The sequence below is a fragment of the Hevea brasiliensis genome, chromosome 4 (genome assembly GCF_030052815.1).
Source record: "Hevea brasiliensis isolate MT/VB/25A 57/8 chromosome 4, ASM3005281v1, whole genome shotgun sequence".
NCBI classification, from domain to species: domain Eukaryota; kingdom Viridiplantae; phylum Streptophyta; class Magnoliopsida; order Malpighiales; family Euphorbiaceae; genus Hevea; species Hevea brasiliensis.
Window position 1 is genome coordinate 19,018,836 of NC_079496.1, and position 21,908 is coordinate 19,040,743.

The 21,908-nt window shown below is 30.0% G+C and overlaps 3 protein-coding genes across 3 annotated transcripts; all 3 read right to left on the bottom strand.

The window, feature by feature from the left end:
* Window positions 1-4,324: 4,324 nt before the first annotated feature.
* On the bottom strand, window positions 4,325-4,738 carry LOC110633952 (uncharacterized). Its single transcript, XM_058146263.1, has one exon. It carries the CDS (start codon window positions 4,736-4,738, stop codon window positions 4,325-4,327), a length of 414 nt encoding a protein of 137 aa, XP_058002246.1.
* A 1,572-nt stretch (window positions 4,739-6,310) lies between these two features.
* Window positions 6,311-10,690, bottom strand: LOC110633953 (ubiquitin-conjugating enzyme E2 36). Its single transcript, XM_021782804.2, has 8 exons — window positions 10,534-10,690; window positions 10,118-10,145; window positions 9,825-9,911; window positions 8,989-9,047; window positions 7,289-7,330; window positions 7,135-7,208; window positions 6,664-6,761; window positions 6,311-6,549 (listed from the first exon to the last, which is right to left on the bottom strand). Exons 1-8 carry the CDS (start codon window positions 10,567-10,569, stop codon window positions 6,512-6,514), a joined length of 462 nt encoding a protein of 153 aa, XP_021638496.1. The 5' UTR covers window positions 10,570-10,690; the 3' UTR covers window positions 6,311-6,511.
* Window positions 10,691-13,851: 3,161 nt separating this feature from the next.
* Window positions 13,852-14,591, bottom strand: LOC110633958 (olee1-like protein). Its single transcript, XM_021782808.2, has 2 exons — window positions 14,394-14,591; window positions 13,852-14,319 (listed from the first exon to the last, which is right to left on the bottom strand). The coding sequence occupies exons 1-2, from the start codon at window positions 14,551-14,553 to the stop codon at window positions 13,988-13,990; spliced, it is 492 nt and encodes a 163-aa protein (XP_021638500.2). The 5' UTR covers window positions 14,554-14,591; the 3' UTR covers window positions 13,852-13,987.
* Between the last annotated feature and the right edge of the window lie 7,317 nt (window positions 14,592-21,908).

Here is a 21,908-nt window from a genome sequence, read left to right on the forward strand (position 1 = left end):
TATGAAATCGATCTTTTTCATTAGAAGTTTGAAGTAGAAATATAGAGATGGAAAGAAAGATCTACACATGATTTTTATCGATTTGGAAAAGGCTTATGATAGTATTCCAAGATATGTCTTATGGAGAGTGTTAGAACAAAAGAGGGTATCTATTAGGTATATACAAGTGTTGAAAGATATGTATGAAGGAGCAACTACTATTGTGCTCACAATGGGAGGGGACATAAGAGATTTTCTTATCTCAGTTGGATTACACCAAGTTTCAGCTATAAGCCTTTACCTTTTTACATTAATTTTAGATGAATTGACGAAATATATGCAAGAGAGTATCCCTTGGTGCATGATGTTTGCGGATGATATAGTTCTGATAGATGAGACGAGAATGAGTCAATAGAAAGCTAGAGTATTGGAGAAGTACTCTAGAATCAAAGGGATTTAAGTTAAGTAGAACGAAGACAGAATACATGCATTGCAAGTTCAGTGAAGGCCAAACTGTGATAGGGAAGGAGTTAGTTTGGATGGAGTGGTACTGTCTTAAAGTAATCACTTTAAATATCTTGGTTCAGTCCTTCAAGTAGATGGGAGATGTGAGGAGGATGTTAGCCATAGGATTAAAATCGGTTGGTTGAAGTAGAGACGTGCCACGGGAGTTTTATGTGATTGCAAGATTCCCAATAAGTTAAAAGGAAAATTTTACCGTACAGTCATGCGACCGGGCATGTTATATGGTAGTGAGTGTTGGGCACTGAAGGAGTCGTATGTGTCTAAGTTAAGAATTGCGGATATGAGAATGTTAAGTGGATGTGTGGCCATACTAGACAGAGTATTAGAGAAAAGGTAGGAGTAGTGTCAATTGATGATAAGTTAAGAGAAGGGAGATTGAAGTGGTTTGGTCATGTGAAGCGTAGACATACGGAGGCTCTATTTAGATAAGTAAACACATGTTAGAGAATAGAAAGAAAAAAAAGGGTAAACTTAAACTAATTTGAAGAAGAGTAGTACAATATGACATAGAAATATTACACATTTACGAGAATTTAATCTAAAATCGTTTAAAGTGAAGAAAGAGAATCTATATAGTTGACTCCAAATTTTTTGGATAAAAGCTTAATTGAGTTGCGAGATCAATTTGTTAATAATGACAAAATGCAAAGATGAAATTATAATTTACCAAAAGCTTGGAGGAAAAAAAAAAAAACAAAAGCTTATAAGATAAAAGAAATAGGGTGTTGAAACAAAATTTAAAGTCTGTTCAAATACATTTGAAGCCATGAAATAAAGGTATAATTTTTTACTTCGTCTCTCTTACCGTTTCGTGAAAAAATAATTTATATATAAAAAATATAAAAAATATTTTTAAAAATATATTATTTTATAAAAATAATTTTATAATATTAAATTAATAATGTGTCTATTATATATAAATGAATATCTTCACATTTTAATAAAATTATTAAAATTTTAAAAATAAAAAATAATTTAATTTTTATTTAATGAAAAAATATTTTTTATTAATTTATTTTTTTGAATATTTTAAATATTAAAAAATATGAATAATATTTTTAAAAAAATATTTGCTTAATGAAATTTGAAAAAAAAATATAGGTACAATAAATTCATTTATGGGAGCCATATCTATTTTTCAAAGGGGCCGTTGTAAGGATCCCACCAATTTAATTGAGTCAGAGTATTTGAAAATACTTAATATATTATTATATTAGAAAATTTTTATTCACAGTAGAGTGTTTGTACGTGGAAGCAATTAAAAAACATAAACATGCACTTACACCTACTTAATTTCTCATTCATAGAATTGCACTTTCAGGGAGAATTCGATTTTAATAATTAAAAAAAATATTCTTAAAAGAGATAATTATAAACTTTCTTAAATTAATTTTTTTTAAAATTATAAAATTCACGTAGATATTTCTGTAAATTAACAGAGGCGATCGTAACAGATTCGCGAATTCAGAAAACTGCACGAGAGCACGTGATAGAGCAACTGCACCGACAACAAATGATCGCCGACATGAATAATAATAATAAATAAAACAGAAAAGGACATGTAAAAAAAAAGGAAAAAATATAAATATAAATAATAAAAACAGGGAAAAGACAAAGAAACTGAAGTGAAAAGTTTGATTCAAACAGTGGCTGGTTGGGTTCTGTACTCTTACGAATACAGTTAGTACGGTAAAAAGAATTTGCGGTAGAATGAGATGGTGATTACGTTTAGGGTTTGATATTATTGTTAAAATTATTATTAAAAGAATATTTTTTTAAATATATTAATTAAAAAATATTAAAAAATAATTAAAAATTAAATTTAATTAATTTTAATTATAAAAATATTAAAATAATAAAATAATTACTTTTAAAATATTTTTCTCAATAATATTTAAGATATTATTTTTATTAAGAAAAATAATTTTAGGTTCTGAAATTAAATGTTAAATAGGACTTTAGATGAGATGGGGATAACATTTAGATGATTATGGCCGTTAAAAAACTACGTGTCTTATTTTGCCCAAATGATGGAAGGTATTGTACTGTTTGTCTTCTGGTTTGTACGGTGCACATGAAAATGTAGACGTTTGACAGAGCAACCACATAAACAACATACAAGACTTTCACTCTGTTTGGAAAAGTTTTTAGGAAAAAGAAAAATAAAGAATATTTTTTTATTATTTTATTTGCTCTTATTTAGATAGAAAGGGTAAAAAATAAATAGAAAAAAAGAAAAATATAATAAATTTATAATTTTATCTTATATATTTTAAAAAAAATTTTAAAAAAGATAATTTTATAATTTTGATGCATAAGCATATTTTTCTCACACTTTTATTATTTTCTCTTTAAATTGAAGAGGAAATAATAAGAGTAAAATAAAAATTATTTTTTATCCTCAGTTTATTATACCTTCTTTTTCAAACAAAAGAAAATATTAATATTTTTTATTTCCTTTACTTATTTTTCTTTCCCTCTATTTTCCCCACATCCAAACAAGGGCTTTTTGACATGATACACAAATCAAAATCAAATCTGAATATTTATATTTCCTATATTTTGAATTTTGAATTTTATTTTTAAATAAATTTTATTTATATTTTTTAATTTATTTAAATTTTTTAAATATTATTTATATTAAATTTAGGTTTTTAAATATATTTTCTATTTAAAATAAATATTATATTTTTATTATGTATAAGTGTTTAGATTTATTTTAATAAAGTTTTCTTCTTAATAAAATTATATCAGTTTGCTTTATTTTATTTTTAAATTTTTAATTGAATCTTGTGTTTCTTAATATCTTGCATTAGATCTTATTTATTTTTAATAATTTAATAGTGATTCTTATTTACTTACGTTACACACTACATCAACTTATAAGATTTTTATTATTTAAACATGATTATTATGAATTCAAAATATAAGATGAATTATTAGTTGAATGTATATGATTCTCGTGTGTCATGATATGATGTTGTTTTATAATTAATGATTGACTGAATATATACATTTGACGGTGTGATGGGAGTAGTATGCAGGCGGACAACATTAGTTTTCTTCCGTTTCCCTTTAATATGAGTATTCTTTTTATTTCCCTTCAATCACAGTTACCCAATCCATAGTCACACATCATCAATATCATCATCCTGATCAGGTCCTCCTGGTGTGCCATGAACCTCTCTCAGCTCGATGCCTTTGCCATAACCATGCATGCACACCATTGTAGCATTTCGAGATTTCGACTATCACAGCTTTACCTCAAGGTCTCTCTAAATAACGCCTTAAGTTCTCTCACCATAGTTCACAAGCTTTGATTTTGTTCTTGAAATTTGTTATGAGAAGGGAATTTTGTTGAAAAACTTTTTCTTAAACTTTGTACATTTGTCGTTTGAATTTGTTATGACATGTAAATTTGTTCATGATTTTGTTCTTGGCTGTGGCTTTGATTTGTTGGGATGAATGGCCATTGGGATTGGGGATTAGGCCTGAGTACTGGGTAGGGAGAAAGTGAGCAAACAACATCATTTTAGTGAAAAAAAAAGGCAATGTTTGGCATACTGTACATAATCGACAAATTGAACAGATTCGGTTTGATTCGATTCTTTTATTGTTTTAGTTTGTTTTGTTTTTCATTTTGTATAATTTTAATAATTTATGTATACCCAAAACTTCTTAAACGTTGTGAACGATTGTATACCAAGAGATTTTAGCTTGTGTTTAATAAGAAACAATGGATAAATTGCCTTGATCACAAAGTGATAGTTCTTGATTAGTCAATTACAATGCATAATATGTGATATAGGAAAATAAATAATTATTGACCAAGGCCAAAAGCCTCGACGGGAAACGTGACAGTGAGACCACCGATGGCCCTGAAATGAACCTTTCCGGTGGGAGGATCATCCACAAAGATATCCCCACATGGTGTCCAAAATATGAGTTCTTTAGCTTTCACTCCTTTGAGCTTCTTGATTTTGTTGGGTTCAATGTAACAAGTTACCTCTGTGTCATAGCTCACAAGTTTTCCTATCATCTTGAACTTGTGCACAACTTTCTTTTCTTGGAGGATCCACATGTATCCGGAGCTCCGAACGAACCCTACTTCAATTGCATCATCAAGAGGCAAAAGCCCAAGTGGAAGTCCAAACTCTTCATACAGTGAGATTGCCAATTTGAGACCTTCTTCACCTTTTTTCACCACTGCTCTTTCTTCTTCCCTTCTGGCCATGGTTTTGTGTATTTTGTAAATTGTAATGTAGCTTATAAATATGAACATTAATGCAAATTACTGTGATTATAATGCATTGTTAATGGAGAAATCCTATGATTTTCATAGTATAAACCGTAGACATCCCATATTATTCTTGTTTTATTTGGATTGTCAGATAGAAGAGCAACCTTGGCCTTGGTAATAAAGATCAAGTGTTTTATATTGTTGATAAGTAAATTAATTAATATCTAATCTCTATAAATTATTATCCATAATATCTCTAATTCTTTGGCCCACTTGATTTCTTGTTATAAAGCCATGTTGGTTTTTTTTTTTTTTTAACATCTATTTGATTTTGTTAATATCGAGAAATTATATTAGTTAGGGTGGAATTACTTGTTACTTCATTGAGAGATTGTTACTTCATTGAGAGAGAGAGATAGGTATATATATGCTTTTAGCCTCTGTTTGGTATAAAGTTTTTTAAAGTGATAGAAAGTTTTTCAAAATCTTGAATTTGTTTAATTGAGTAGAAGGTTTTTTAAAATAAGGTTTTTGAATTTTTAAAGTCTTTTAGTAATCTTTATTTTCTAGCATATCAAAGATGCTTTCTATTTAAAACTTCCAAATATTTTGAAAAACTTTTTCTTCATTTCAAACACTACGAAGATTTGAAAATCATGAAAACATTACTAATTTTGAGACCTTCGAAAGAATATTTAAAAGAGCATTTATCCATAAAGAAAGAGAAACGGCCAAAAGATCAAGCAGCAGAAGCGTAGCCAGAGAAGATCAAGGGTGGAACTCGTAGAAGAGTAACTGCAAGAGAAACTTGATTACAGACGTTCTACAATGTACTTAGATAACCCTATTTAAAGAAGAGTTTCAAGGTCCAGGCTCTAGAACATTGAATTCATTAGTGAGACCCTTCGCAGGAGCAAGTATACCTGTGAAGGTAAATATTTGATGTTTATGTGCATGACTGCAATTAAGACATAAATTGAGAGTCAGCGCTCAATGCTTAAAAAACAACAGTGCGGAGCCCGTTGGTTCGGATGCAATGGCGTTCATTGTGCAGTATCGTGTTGCCTCGAAATACTTTATGAAGATTGAAGGCGTAAGGATTTCATAGTGATTCAAGCTTCATTTTTTGTTTATCGAGGCCTCGCTGTTTTCACCAGTACGTTAAGCGTTTAAATTCAAAGATTGGGCTTCACACCTCACGGGTATAACTTTCAATGGAATACATACTTTATGCCAATAGACTAGTCATAACTATCATCAACGAAGACTTCCAAAATTTGTTTCATTCTTCTATTGGGGATTGATTGCCTGGAATTTAATATCAATACATCGATTTACAGTTCATACATGCAATAATAGTGGGAAGTTAATATGCTATATTCAGCAATGAGATAATTACTTGATCTTAAAATATCATTTTCCTACCAAACAAGCAATTTTTCACAAATACTCAATCCACAAAATCACATGAACTACCCCGCTCGCTTGCAGCAGTCACCAAGGTTTCAAAAATTTCAAGGTTGGAATCCCTGAACCTATTTATACATGCACAAATGCAGAGAGCGATGAACAATGTTTCCTTATCATACAAGTTTCAAGACGATGCTTCCAACATCAGACAGCAATTTAATAGGCAGTATCCGGAAGCTTTGAAAAATATCAAATTATAATTTGTTCAAACATCAAATCTTCAAATTTTGATTCAAATTAACAGTTAATAGCATATATAACATGATCTTCATTTGATGGTAAGTTTCCACCATACCATCATGCACCACTTGCGTATAATCTGGTCCATTCCTTTGCTGCAGTGTTCAATTTGGAGAACCAAAAAAAAATACTGTGACAAATGCGGACTAAAACAGCATTGGCATCAATGTTAACCAAAGAAAAAATTGCCGTGAAACTAGAAAAATCACCTGTCTCAACAGCTTCAGCCTCATTTGTTTTCCAATGCTTGGCAATGTTCTCAGAAAGTGGATCATCAGGGTTTGGAGCACTAAGAAGTGCTTGGATACTATTTAAAAAAAAAAAAAAAAAGTAATATTACATCTATCTTATTTGTCATATATGCACAATTATAAGACTAATTATTCTAACACATTTAACATTGTATCTCAATTGGTCATTTTAATCATATCTACATGAGAGGGATTTGATTTTTTTTTTTTCAAAAACAAAAAAGAGAATAAGAAACAGAAAACAAAAGAGGCAGCAGCAGAGATATTTTTCATGTTTTAATGTTATTTCATATTTATACAACCTGTGAAAATACTCCTTGAATGCCAGTCCTTCAGTCAACTCACAAATGCTTGCCATCACAAGCTTCATGATTGAAAATATTCAAATAGGAAGCAGCAAACCAAAAAAGAAATCATATCTCATAGTACCTCAAAAGTACAGTTCGTATCTGGAGAGCAGGACTCCATTTGTCTTTGAGAATATCAAGGCATATCCTTCCAAGCTACATCAGAAAATTTACTCTGTTGGAGACGTGAAACAAGAATAAAACATAAAGAGAGAAACAGGAGAAACAAAGCTCACCTTGTCAATGTTAGGATGATAAATTTTGGTAAGAAATCGAACCTGTAAGAGGGAAAATAATAATATTATGAAATATACCCAAATCAGTAAAATACAAAAATTTTAGGATGAGCAGTTGATATATGAAGATCATGAAATTTTGACTAGGTCTAATTCAGGTTGAATTCAAAAAGTAGACCATTAACCCAGTCAGTCACATAGAATATTGTAAATGACATTCAACGTACTATTAAGTAATTTCTCCTGAACTGATATTAGAAACTGTGATTTGAAAGATAATTTTGCCTGAACATCACCTTAGATTTCAAATATCCAGATCCATTCAGGGATAACTAAGGTTATCTTCAGCCTCTTTATATTTTTGGGCACAGAAAAACAAACATTACAAGCCCAAACAAATTAGCCTTGTAAATATGGTAATTATGACCATATAACATGATGCTATTTCCAAGATAATGAAAAAAAAAAAGGCGCCAGTGGACAAGCAGTACTCCCAAATATTAAAGGGACAACCTGTCTCAATTCCCCCAACCATGGGAAGCAAAATGAGAGTTAAAATGGTAACCTGTCCATGAAATTTTAAGGGTTATTGTTAGAGATGGAAACTTCACATTGTCCCACAGGATTTCATTCAAGTTTTTAATATGCAGAGACACATAGGTCAGATTAAGGCTGATAATGTTCAACGCATTTACAAACAGGAAAGCTTCAAATTTACATATTTAGGTCCAATGAATTATTATGGAATTTCCATTTCTTTTACACACAAACATTACCAGGAGATAAAACTTGAATGGTTAGTTAATTATGAGAACTTAATGTTGTCAAATACTCAAAGAATGGTTAAGTGGATCAACCTGAGAACTACAATTTGGAGAAACTGAATCTTACTCTTGTCAATGGTTTTGAAGGAATGCTTGTAAATCTCATAACATTTACTGCTAATGGGGATCCAGGTTAATAGTTTTCATCATTTAATGCAACAATAGTGTGTGTGTGTGTGTGTGTGTGTGTACAATGAAAATAGATATGCCAGCTTGGGATTCAGAATTCTTATAAAGGTACAGTTGGCTGCATGATGATTGCATAACAGCAAAAAAAGAATTTACAAACTTAGTTCTTTTTCTATTCACTTCTTCACATAAGATAACCAAACAATATAATGGAAAATAGACTACTTTTCTTTTGCTCTATTTTATTTCTTTTCATTTCCAATGTACAATTAAGGAACCTTCGATTGTGTAAACAAGGAAGACAAGGCATGATAAGCCTCCAAGCACACACCCGCAATCTTTTCTAAGCCTAAAAATGATGTTCCCCAACTCCAAATGCCAAAAACCAACCCCAGATGTTAAAATTGATCTTGTCAAAGTACATCTAATTGTCATGAATTATCATGAACATTGCTATAATCACAACCAACTATTTAAAATTTTACCAAAAAATGGGAGCCAGGCAGGAGGGAAAACCAAAGGCATCAATTCAAACTCAACGAAGCACAAGAAGGACAATATTACTAATGCATATCAATTAATAAGCAAATTCAACGTTATGACAAAAGGAGCAAACACAAACGAACTTCAACAATACTAAAGAATGTATTTCATTCTAGCAAAACATCCTAATCATTTTTAAACAGCCAATGCAATAAATGATTCATTTCCAAGAAGCAGTGGAAGAAATGCCCAAAATTACAATACCTTTGGTGCAGCCATCGGATATTCTTCAGGCAAAAATAATTCCAGCTTGAAAACCCCACCTTAATAAAATTGCAATCATAGCACAGGTTACATAACAAATGCATAGGAAAAAAAGAAAACTATATTGTTTTCACACTCAGTACTAAATTCCAAAAAATGTAGAAAGAAAGAAAAGCTACAGCCATATGCACAATAATTATAGCATTTCCATTCACATCATGAACTACTCAAAAAGTATTTAGGAATGCGATTTCAGGTATTCATTGGAATACTTGCTAAGCCCGAGTTAAGTAAGATGACAAGACAAACCACATTGCTTGTATCTTAGATCTTTATCTTATAAAGATTAATAACATCAGAATCAAAACTTATCTAACTAATATTCAGAAGCATTGCTTCCCACAAATTAAAGCTGATGAACAAAAAGGAGTTAGGACATAAAATAATGGGAGAAAACAAACAAGAAATTTCTTGCAAAATGATAAAACTATCATAGCTATACATATTTAGTTAGAGGGAGCAAGTAACCCATCTATCAATACTACATGAATACCGACTTAAGCATGGGAGGGTCCATCACCTAGATAACTGGTTCCCCTTGCTATTTATCTCTACTTTGCAGGAATTAAAAGAGAAATTGAAGCAAAGAGAGATAAGAGAACCTCCTATTCTGAAAAGAGATCATTTTGTTCTATCAAAAATCAAATATTTTGTTGCTTCAAAAACATATTTAAGTGAAGTACTGAATAGGAATTTGATTTCGCATTTCTTATGCATTGCAAACAAAGTTTTTGAAACAAATTCCATACACTCATAAATAATATCACAAATAATACCTTCATATGGAGACTGTGTTGGGCCAAGAATCATCACGTTAAAATATCGCATATTATCCTCTGATGGTGAAGCGCTGATTCCCGGTGCTGCATCCATGAATAGCGAAATTAACAAAGCATTCACTATAAATTCAACATTTATGCACACAAAAAACAAATGCATAATTACTTGACATCCTACTCAAAATAAGCCTATAATTTATGCACTGTTCATCCAAATTATTCGTTCAAAAACCCAAATTAACACAAAATACAACAAAAGAAATATAGAAAAGGAAGAGTCAACGGCCCACCTGGTTCACTGAGGAGACGTTGAGTTTCCTGTTAGATCACATTCAAGAAAGTGTTAAGAAAAAGTTATAGCACAATCAAAATCAAACACAAAATTCAGATTATCAAGTCATGAAAAATTAACTTTAACCTAAAATTCAGACTTAACCCAAAAAATCACAGCAAGAAAGCAGACTAGACAAATAAAAGAAGAACAGTTCATTTAGAGCCCAGATTTACAAGTTCCCCTAATAATTTAAACACGCGGCTCAAGTTTGTTCAGTCCATAAACAAATGCAAGTTGAAAAATGATAATAGAATTAAGATATTGAGGTTTCAATTCCTCATTACTCACTTTCTCGAGAAGCGAACAGAAACTCATCGATCAGAGAAATTGAGAGTGAGATCGTGAATAGGAAAGAGAGATCGATAGACAAACCTTAATGATTCTTCGAGGAAGATTACTGTTGGCCATTTGTCGGAGGTCGATTGAAGAGAACGCTAACTCAAGGGTTTTTAGGAGAGAAATTTCGTTTCTCTCACTAAACTCTATAACAACTATTTTAAGGGCAACTTATGGCACTTTTTGGGCGCCTTTTATAGCCTAAATAATTTTGACAATTTTCTTTTTTAAATTACCACATCCGTTGAGTTTTGTACAGTAATTAAAAAAATAATTAAATAATTTTATTTTATAAAAATATATTAATATTACCTAAATTACATTTTATCTTATATCATTATTTTTTATATAAATATTTATTATATTTAATAAAAATAAAAATAAAAACTTTTTAGCTTCCTATATGCGATGTGTAGAAAGCAAGGAGACTATTTGGAAAAGTAATCGGGGCCAAGACTTTATTGTAATTAATTCATTCTAATGTTTGTGGTTCAATGATTGTGAGAGCTAAATATAGAGTTGTTTATTTATTACATTTATATAGATGAATATAATTAGTATGATTATATCTATTTAATATCTCATATATTTAAAATGTCAAGTTATTTCATAAGCTTAATTTTGTAGAGAATTAATTAGACCACAAAATTAAGGTTTTAAGAATGGATATAGGGTGGGAATATTTATCTAATGAGTTTAGAAAATTATGTGATTGAAAATGTAATAGAACAACAATTGAACATAATGGAGTTGCAAAAAGGGGAATCATAACATAGTTAGAGATGATTAAGTTGATAATGGCACAAGCAAACTCATCAATCACTTATAGGGTAATGCATTTTTAACTGCTATATTTATACTCAATCGGGTGCCATCTAAATTAGTTAACACTCTGCCATTTGAGTTATGAAAAAATCAAAAACCAAACTCAAGTGCTTTGAAACATTGGGATGTGCTGCTTATGCTCACAAATCTTCTCACAAATTTGGAAAAGTAGGTCTAAAAGGAAAAAATGTATCTTCATAAGATATTCAAAATAATCAAAATGATATGTTTTTGTAAGAAAACATGAGAGCTATAGTGTAACTGAATTTGAATTATGAGATGTCATATTCTTAGAAAATGATTTTCATAGATCTTAAAAGCTAGGTCAAGATTTATCTCTATATAAAACTAAGGACTAGTTCGCTTTCGCAACATGAACCCAAGAGGATCCATTTCTAAGAGGGAACAATTTTAGTGATGTGGAATTAGTTTTAATTGACTCTTAATGTGAAATTAGTTTCAATTGACTCTCAATCGCACCATTATGGTGGATCCAACTATGATAGTTGATTTGAGTGGGAGTAACGTAAACATTGATGAGTCAATCTCAAGTATAACAATCAAACTGCAAGAGTATTATTCATCGTTGTCATAAGATCGAAGAGAAACCATTTATGATTACTCCGCGAGAGGATGATGAGCCTAAAAATGTGGAAAAGACTCTCATATACACTAATAAGACATAATTATGTTTATCTTTGTAATAAAGACATAATTATGAACACATGATATGTAAAAGAGATAATAAAAGATATTAATGTAATAAATAATCTAAGATATTGTATGTTGCATCTATTCATAGCTCCATGAATCAGGAAGCTATATTATCCTAAATGCTATATGGCAAAGATGTTCTTACAGTATGTATTAGTCAGACGACCTATTTGTTAAGTATGAAGTTTACAAAAGATTAATAAAGTGAGAATTGATCCCATCAAATGTAAGCAAGAGATGTAGGGAAAAAATTGGATTCATCCATGATGGGTTAACTTGTCTTAGGTCCATGTCAATAGATATGAAATTACTGTAAAGTAATTAAGTCACAGTATAATTATCTAATATGAACTAGTTATTTGAAAGTAGATTGGAGAGAAAAATATTGTAATTTTTCTTCATCTTCTCTCTATAACTTTGACTCAAGAAAATAAAAAATAAGATAGCAAGGAAGTAATATTCTGTGAAATTTTATCATTCAATCTATTTATCAGAGGTTCTATCTCTCTTCAGTGGTGGAGGGAAGGGGGGCACTGGGGGCCATGCCCCCTAGGTTTATTAAAAAAAATAATTGAAAATCAAATTGTCCTCCTAAACTTAAAAATTTCATATTTTATTAGACTATTTATTTATTTGATCGAATTTGTAGCATATTGATCCAAAATATTAATGTTATTCTAACCACAAGTTAGAGTTTGAATGAGTCAGATAAAGAGTTTTATTTGAAGTATAGTCCATAATATTTTTAAAATAATTCATTTCTTCTATTAATTTTTTAAGTGAAAGCTTTTAAGAGAAGTTAAAAAAAAAAAAAAATTATCTTCCCCCTCATATTATCAACTTCAATCTAAACATTTTTAAATGTCACCTACTAAAATCTTTTTTATTTAAAATAATAATAATTATCTAAAATTCTTTTTATTATATATTTTAAGAAATATAAAATTTTTAAGTTTATAATTTTATGCATTATAAAACTCTACTTATCATATTATATATCTTAAAAAATTATTTTTTAATTAAATTTTCCATTATATTAGAAAAGGGTGAATTATTTTTTTTTAAACTTATATTAATATATATTCAAATAATTATTTACTAAAAATTATTTATAAAATTTAAAATTTATTTTTGATAACATGTCTTATATTTAAAGTATAAAATTCTAATAATGATATTTCAAAAATGGCCATATATCTTTTTTCTATCTTTTATTAGTATATGTTAAATAATTTGAAGAAATAATAAAAAAATAATCTATTAATTAACTTTTTTACTTATTAATACATGAAATAAAATTATAATTAATTAAAAATTATATCATTAATAAAATTTTATAACATGATTATGAAAATATAAAATATAAAAAAATAAGTAAAAAGCACATTAATTTTCATATAAGTAAATTAAATGAGTAAAAAGCACAAATATGATTTTTACACATATAATTGTCATTTTCATTTTATTTATTTTATTGGTCTATATATAAACCAGAACACTTATTGCCTCATCAAAATATTAAAAAAAAAAAAGAAATTAATAAGATGCTGATTTTGAAATTTTCCTTTGGCTAAAAATTCATTCTAAATGTTTTTAACAAGTAGAATGATAATATTAATTTGAAATCCACGATTTATCAATTATTTATATTAAATTTAAATTTAAATCTCTTATTTTAAATTTTGGTATGCATAATTTTTTTTTCCTAAACAATTATGCAAAATTAATTAAAGAACTAAAATGAGAGAGAGAGAGAGAGAGAGAGAGAGAGAGAGAGAGAGAGAGAGAGAGAGAGAGAGAGAGGGGTATGGTGGATGGTATGGCAAAGTTGCTATAGTTGCATCAATGTGATAATCGCTGATAGTCAATACAAAACATGTCAGAAAAAGGGGGAAATACCCTTAATTATTTAGATCAGGCACATTAATTAATGATGCCCAATAAAATCAAATCATTTATTAAGAGGGAGGAAGCCCATATCCTTGAGAACATTTCCACATTCAGGATTAGCTTCCTTCTTCATGAACCCAAGGGGATTAGCGTAGCGGGCTGGCTGCACCACTCCAACGTTCTTGGTTAGGACGATTCTGGCACGATCAACACTCTTAAATGGTTCTGTGCAGTCTGCCATTCCACTTTTGATCAACCTCACCTCACAGATTTCGTCCTCATGATCACCCTCGACAGGTAGCCTGTAATTGCCTTGAGCGCCAGTTACACCCTCCACTGCATATGTTATTGTGTTATTCTCACTGTTCTTGCATTCCAGCTTCACCGTAGTACCTGCATGCATATTATATATACCCATGTCAAACAATGAAAAAGAAATTCTGATATTGTTTACATTGATGATTTACCTGAAATAAACTCGCTGAGCTTGGTCTCGAACTCAACGCGGCAAGTGTCACAGTAGACTTTGCCTTCAACATACAATCCTGATGCCATGGCGAAGCTGAGTGGGGAGGAGAAACAAAGAGCCAAGGCAATGAGGGCACCGAATGTGAAGCTTCTTGCCATTTTACTGGAGTTAGCTGTTTGATCAAGTTACTCCTGATGCTGGATGGATTATGCTGCAGGCAATGAGGTTCCTTTTATAGAGACATGGGTTAGGTAAAGCTGTTATTTTTGTGTGGTATGTATTCAAAATTTACATTGTCAGGTTAAAAATAGGGAGAGAGATACCCGTTCAATGCAATTATTATTTATTCCTAGCTAGTTTTCTAAAAATATTTTAATTTATTACCAACATAACATGTGTGAAATTTTTCATTATGTTGGACTTAAATAAAAATTATATAACTACCAATGAGTGTTTGATAATTGATCTTGTGTTGAGTAATTAATTTAATGGGTTGGAAGAGCCTGTAACACTGGTGAATCTGAAGATAATTGGAGGCTGGCCTATTGCTCGAAAGTATAGAAACAGTAAATGTGGATATCCATGCGGCCTGGCTTGGGCAAAGGAGGACCAGGGCGATCCTTTTAGTTTGCGAAAACAAGTAGAAAAAAAATCTATACCTAATTTACCATAAATTTAAAATAAAAATAAAAATATATAAATTTTACATATTTTATATATAATTTTATTTAAAAGTAAATTGAAACATAAAAAAAATAAATATTTAAATTATCAATTAATTTCAAATACCAACAAATTTTATAATCCATTGGTAATTTAGCAATAAATTTTAAATTTATTGATAATTTGTGAGATATAAAAAAATTAGATATTTAAATTATCAATAAATTTTGAATTTCATTATTAAATTTCATAGGAAAAATCTTACTTTTCTTTGAAGCGGATTACTAACAAATTTCAAAATATGTTGATAAAAATATATAAATACTTACAAATATCAACTTTCCTTTTATTATTTTATTCATTCAATCATTTTTTTCCTCTCTCATATTAATTTTCTTTCTCTTTTCTCTTATTTTTTTCTCTCATTTTCTTTTCTTTTTTATCATTTTCTTTTATCTTCTCTAATCATTTCTTTTATTTTCTGTCATTTTATTTTTACTTTCTAAATTCATCATTTTATTCTTTTGTTCTCATTTCTTTACGTTTTCTCTATTTTTTTTTCACTTTTTTTTTCATCTATCTTTATTTTTTAACTATATATTTTGTATTTAATATAATCTCCCCTCATTTCATTTCCTCTTCTTTATTCTTATCCTTTTTCAAATGCCACTTTTTCCTTTCATTATAATCTATTTATAATAATTATTAATGATAAAATAATATAATATTTATTGTCACGACCCAACCTATGGGCCGGATCGGCATTAGGACCTAGGCCAGCCTAAAACCCTCGAGTCCCATAGTAAGCCTTACTATTTCCAAACTCATAACCATGCCCATAATTTAGGTCCAACATGCATATAAAATAATTTAAATTAAACTATTATAATTTTATTTTTGGCAAACTTAACTCAATAATTATCAGAAACTAAAATTAAGGGAGCATAGCCCTACTCTGTTACATTATTTACAAACTATTTAAAAATCATACAAAATTTTTATTTATTAATACAAAAACTTATATTTATATAGTCCCTGACAAGATTAATGCTACTGCTAGTACATGTGAAGTTCTAAATTATAAATTTAGAGAATAATAATACAATTAAGTAATTATTGATAACCTGCGAGGAAAGAAAGCAGGTTATTCTAAAAAAGGTCTCTTCTTATAGCCTAAAAAAATATGATGAACATGAGTGAGCTTTTGACTCAGAGAGTAAAATACTAATTTTGAATACAATTTTTATAACTATCTAAAATCAATGCATCCTAAAATAAAAAATTTAATCGTCAACATAAATTTCATCCACTAGAACTCATCCATAAATAGTAATTCCTCCAGTTTATAGTTCAGAGGGGTTGCAAGCCCTAGTAACTAACTCGTTTTAACTCCTGTCACTACTCTAATCGTCCTTTAATGCATAACATTAGGTACACACTTACTGTCATTTTCTTTTAAGAAGATAATGTACAGACTAGTGCCTATCAGGTTCTTAAATACTAGGTCATCTCAACGTTATTTTCCTTGCTTATGTAGACTTTCAGAGCCAAAAGTATGATCTAAACTTGAAGACAAAGAGAAATCTTCTCCTACTGAAATCAGCACACTATTTATATTTCATGGTCTTCTCCCTAAAATTTCATCATCTCTTAGCACAATTGTGCTTTACCTATAAGGTATCAGCTGCATGAACCCTTTACCATTTCATTGTCCTTCCTGATATAATATTTTACAATTTATTAACTTTACTTATACTCGATCTATGATTCATACCTATCACAATTTATATTATTCCCTTAACTTTTATTAAATTCTGAAAGATTTCTCTCACTAATAGATTCTTTCAGCACTAATTCCGCCCTTACCTATGGTCATTAATTTAATCCTTGAACTTTTTACTGATTTATAACTACCTATACTTGTCTTTTTTCGTTCTACCCCTACTGTTATTCTGTCATTATTGCTTCACTGCAAGATGATTCTATTGATCACACTAAAGACGTTTGTCTGGCATTCATAATGAACCTCTAACTACCTTCTCACTATCTCAAAAGTCTAACCTAAAGCCTATGCGTCATTATCTATCATTCTTTCCTCTCATCATACCTATTGATTCATTAGATTGACTTTTATTCAACTTACTACCTACTAACTTCTTTTCTCTGCCTGATTAGATAGTTTATAATACCATTGCACACCTTCTAGCTTTTGCTCATTATTATTGTATTCCTCGCCTAATCTTCTTGATACTATTAACAAGTTAAATGAATCTTGCCCCATTGTTATCCACTTCACTTTAGGAATAGGGAATAGATAGAGTATGATCCAATCATGCAACTCCAAGCTCTGTATTCTAGCCCCTAACACTACCTCGACTACATCATGTTATGAGTATCATATTACTAGATTCCATACCACCATCACTATTCTCACTAATGTGGTCCCATTTTGGGTTCTCCATCCATGTCATTCACATTGCCAAGAATAACACTTAGTCTACCCTATATCTTAACTTTGTTCCTTTTATTCTACGTCCTTTAGGTTGTCTTTTCATTTATTTCTTTTATCTTACCCACAATAGAACTTGACTATTCTATCCCTAGTTCAATTCTTCTTCCTAACATGATAGTTGTACTTGCTAACTGTATCTTTCAGAGTCTCTATCAAGTTATCACATATCTGTGCTAATCAGATTTGGTCCTTTGACCACTCTAGCTAGTACTTTCATTGGTATTTAGATTATGTTACATCTGCAATCAATTGTCTAAATTTTTATTCTGTACTTTCTCTATCTACTGGCCTTCTGTGATTTATCTTTACTAATTTATTACTCTTAACACTATTATAATTAGATTATACTATTGTTTTGAACAATATGAAGTTAGAAAGGAACTCAAAAAATTGCAATTGGACATTTATTGTGTGATCTCTATTCTTATCACTTAGCCTATATAATACCCTTACTACCTCGAGAACTGATTCTGTAGTAATTTTATTTTATTTTATTTTTTATTTTTTTCCATGTTTACTCAATTAGCTAAAACTTAAGACACTTGGCACCCAAACCTATCATTCAATTCAAAGGCTTTACATCCATCGTGATCTGATCATTTATGGTTCCTATAATGGAACTTGTATCCTCTCTAAGATACCCGAGCTAACTACTCTCTACCACACTCTACAGTCCCATCTAGGGCACTATTTTGTTGGTCACCATCATTAGTAATAAACTCCTTTCTCTCTTTTAAGAATAAGACCGCTTTACATCATAACTGACTGCTAAAAAGGGACTACATCTACCACTTTGCCATAATCATGTCAGGCTATCTGCTCTCTTATCATACTACAAACCCCTTAAAAGCATCGTTTCACATGCTATGAACATCATCCATAGCATCCTGTCTCCTTTAGGAGAGAAAAATTGTACCCTGTGCCCTGCTGCTACACAAGGAAGATACTGTTTTTCACTAAACTTTAGGCAAAAGGCCCATTGCAATGCCAAAACTATCTAAGACCCCATATCAAAGACCAAATGGCCTCACCCTATAGGTGTTATGTCTAATTTATAACTATACTGAAACCTCTAGTCTTTCAGCAATTCCTGTTGTAACTGTAGCTCATGCTAAGGTAACTGAGTCACTAACTCTAGCCACCTTACAATTGTGATCCTTCAATATTCTAGCTCTAGGGTTTTAAATATCTACCTAGGATTTTCAAACTCTTTTGTAGTAATAGAACCCTGTTCTGGCATAACTGTACCAAAGCAGAGACTGTCTGCAAACATCCTCATCATGAGCACCACGAGGAGGCATACAACTCTACATAATAATCCCATATCGGTACTGTAATCTGCAGCTTACAGTACAATATCGAGAACATTGTTTAGTTACTATGTTACGTCCCAACAGACTAGATTTCCCACTCTTTTTTCTATGCAAACTCCACTGATACCATGAACTTACTTTGACTAGCTATTCATTGATGACTGCCAGTAATGATATCCTCACTCCCATTTAGGGCAGCTATACTACCAAAAATCACATTTAGGTCCTCGTGCCTTGTACTAGATAGGCACACCACTTGGACCCATACTAATAGAAACATAGTATTTCTTGGAGTACGTATTTCCATGGTAGACCTTAACACGTCTGCTAAATCTATTTCACATCACCTTGTACTTCACAAAACTGAGGTGCTAAACTGAGGCACTCTTATACTACTCAAGGAATAACACAGAATCTAGAAGCAAGGAATTACAGAAGAAGATGAAACAGAATCTTATACTCCGCATGTGATAACTTTAGGTGCACACTTTCCCATGAATCTAAAGCCTAAGCTCTGATACCACTCTTGTCACAAACCAACCTATGGGTCGAACCGACACTAGGACCTAGGCCAACCTAAAGCCCCCGAGGCCCATAGTAAGCTTTGTTGTTCCCAAACCCATGACCAGGCCCAAAATTTAGGCCCAACATGCATATAAAATAATTTAAATTAAACTATTATAATTTTATTTTTGGCCAACTTAACCCAATAATTATTAGAAACTAAAATTAGGGGAGCCCAGCTCTACCCTGTTACATCATTTATAAACTATTTAAAAATCATAAAAAAATTTTATTTATTAATACAAAAACTTAAATTCATACAGTCCCTGATAAAATTAATGCTACTGCTACTACATGCAAAGTTCTAAATTACAAATTTAGAGAATAATAATACAATTAAGTAATTATTGATAACCTATGAGGAAAGAAGCAAATTATTCTCAAAAACATCTCCTCCTATAGCCTGGAAACATATGGTGAAAAGAGTGAGCGTTCGACTCAGATAATAAAATACCGATTTTAAGTACAATTCCTATAACTATCTAAAGCTAATGCATCCTAAAGAGTGGAATGCGACACTTTCATAGTTTTCATACAAATCACTTATAAACAACAAAAAGTAATTTGGAGCACTCACACACCCATATAGTTTTCAAATATTATATATAATTATATAATTATATATATATATATATATATATATATATATATATATATATATATATATATATATATATATATATATATGTGTATATATATAGGAGCTGATCCCCTATACAGCCCTCTTAAATCTAACCCCTGCCAGCAAGTACATCTCAAGCCGAACTTTCTCTTAATAGACCAAATGCGGGGGCTAGCGAGATCATCTCGAGCCGTGCCTACCCCGACTTATCCATAAAGGATCGGGTCCTAGGGAGTTAAGCTCCAGTCGCTTCTACCCGTCCTGTCCATAATCAATATTACACACCACACGCACGCCAACACACGCACACTACCCCAAATTACCACAAAACAACAACAATAATAAATTCATCACATAAATACAATGCAGTATAGAGTGTGCCTAGTAATTAATCATATAACTATATTTATAAGTGATGCATGGGCATACTTGAATATATATATAATAATATTGAAATTATAACTAAAATCAATATTTGTCCATAATCAATATCACACACCACACGCACACCAACACACGCACACTACTCCAAATTACCACAAAACAACAACAATAATAAATTCATCACATAAATACAATGCAGTATAGAGTGTGCCTAGTAATTAATTATATAACTATATTTATAAGTGATGCATGGGCATACTTGAATATATATATATATATATATATATATATATATATATATATATATATATATATATATATAATAATATTGAAATTATAACTAAAATCAATATCTACTCACAGTACACCAGAGACTACTATAGAGGTTGATTGAAGGAAGATGGTTGACTCTGATTACTTACATATTTTTATTGTGAATTTATTAGTACTAATTCAAATAAAAATAAATTTAAAGAGCCAAACACATCCTAATTTATGCCAAAAATTCAGCAGAGTTTCCCCTGCACCTAGGATCTACCCAACCTATAAAAAGATTCAAATAACGCTTCTAATTCACCAATTTCCATAATCACATCTCATCAACATCATATAGCCCCTCTAGGGCCCTCCAAATTAGACAATAGTCATAAACTTAAAAAATTAAGTTTTAATCCCTATAATTGATATTTTGTAAAAATCCACTCAAACAAGCTCTAAAAATTCTAAAATTTTACCCCACGATCCTTAATAAGATTATAAAGCTATCTCAAAAGGAAGTGTAATTTTCTAATCACCCATGAATATTTTATGAATTTTTTATTCAAGAATATTATTCAATTCCATAAGTTTTCAATAGCTAAAATGTTCCTAATTTAACCCAATTCAACATTCACATATGCTTAGATACTAAAAAACTAATACTTTTAATATTTACATACATAATATTTATTAAACACCTTTATTAAATTCTAATCAAAATATAGTTAAAATATTATTAGTATTTATAATAAACTCTTACTTAATAAATTAAAATTAAAATGATAAAGAATATAAAATAAATAATATCGACAATATTGATAATAATGACAATAATCAAATTACTAACAATTAAATCAAATCTTAAAATCAATGTTAGAAATAATATAATGCTATATCTTGTTAATTGATTAAATATTAATATTTAAAACTAATCATTTCAATTAAATTAGACTATTAAATAATTTATAAAATCCTAATTCAACCCAATTCAACATTCACATATTTAACTCTCAATTCTCAAGTTTCAACCAATCATATAAAATTTAAATACCATAAATTCAGATGATCTTATATGCTCAGATACTAAAAATCTAACTAAAACCCATATATATTTTTTAAAAATATTCTACAATCACTTAAAAATTCAACAAATACCATAGAACATCTTCAAATAATTTTACTTTCATCATATATTTT

Bases quoted from the DNA above. Each gene is read 5' to 3' on its own strand.
- LOC110633958 (XM_021782808.2), bottom strand. From the start codon at position 14,553: ATGGCAAGAAGCTTCACATTCGGTGCCCTCATTGCCTTGGCTCTTTGT. The intron at 14,320-14,393 runs GTAAATCATCAA...ATATGCATGCAG, and splicing joins GCTCAGCGAGTTTATTTCAG to GTACTACGGTGAAGCTGGAA.
- LOC110633953 (XM_021782804.2), bottom strand. From the start codon at position 10,569: ATGGCCAACAGTAATCTTCCTCGAAGAATCATTAAG. The intron at 10,146-10,533 runs GTTTGTCTATCG...GTGATCTAACAG, and splicing joins TTCCTCGAAGAATCATTAAG to GAAACTCAACGTCTCCTCAG. The intron at 9,048-9,824 runs GTATTATTTGTG...AATTTTATTAAG, and splicing joins AACACAGTCTCCATATGAAG to GTGGGGTTTTCAAGCTGGAA.
- LOC110633952 (XM_058146263.1), bottom strand. From the start codon at position 4,738: ATGGCCAGAAGGGAAGAAGAAAGAGCAGTGGTGAAAAAAGGTGAAGAA.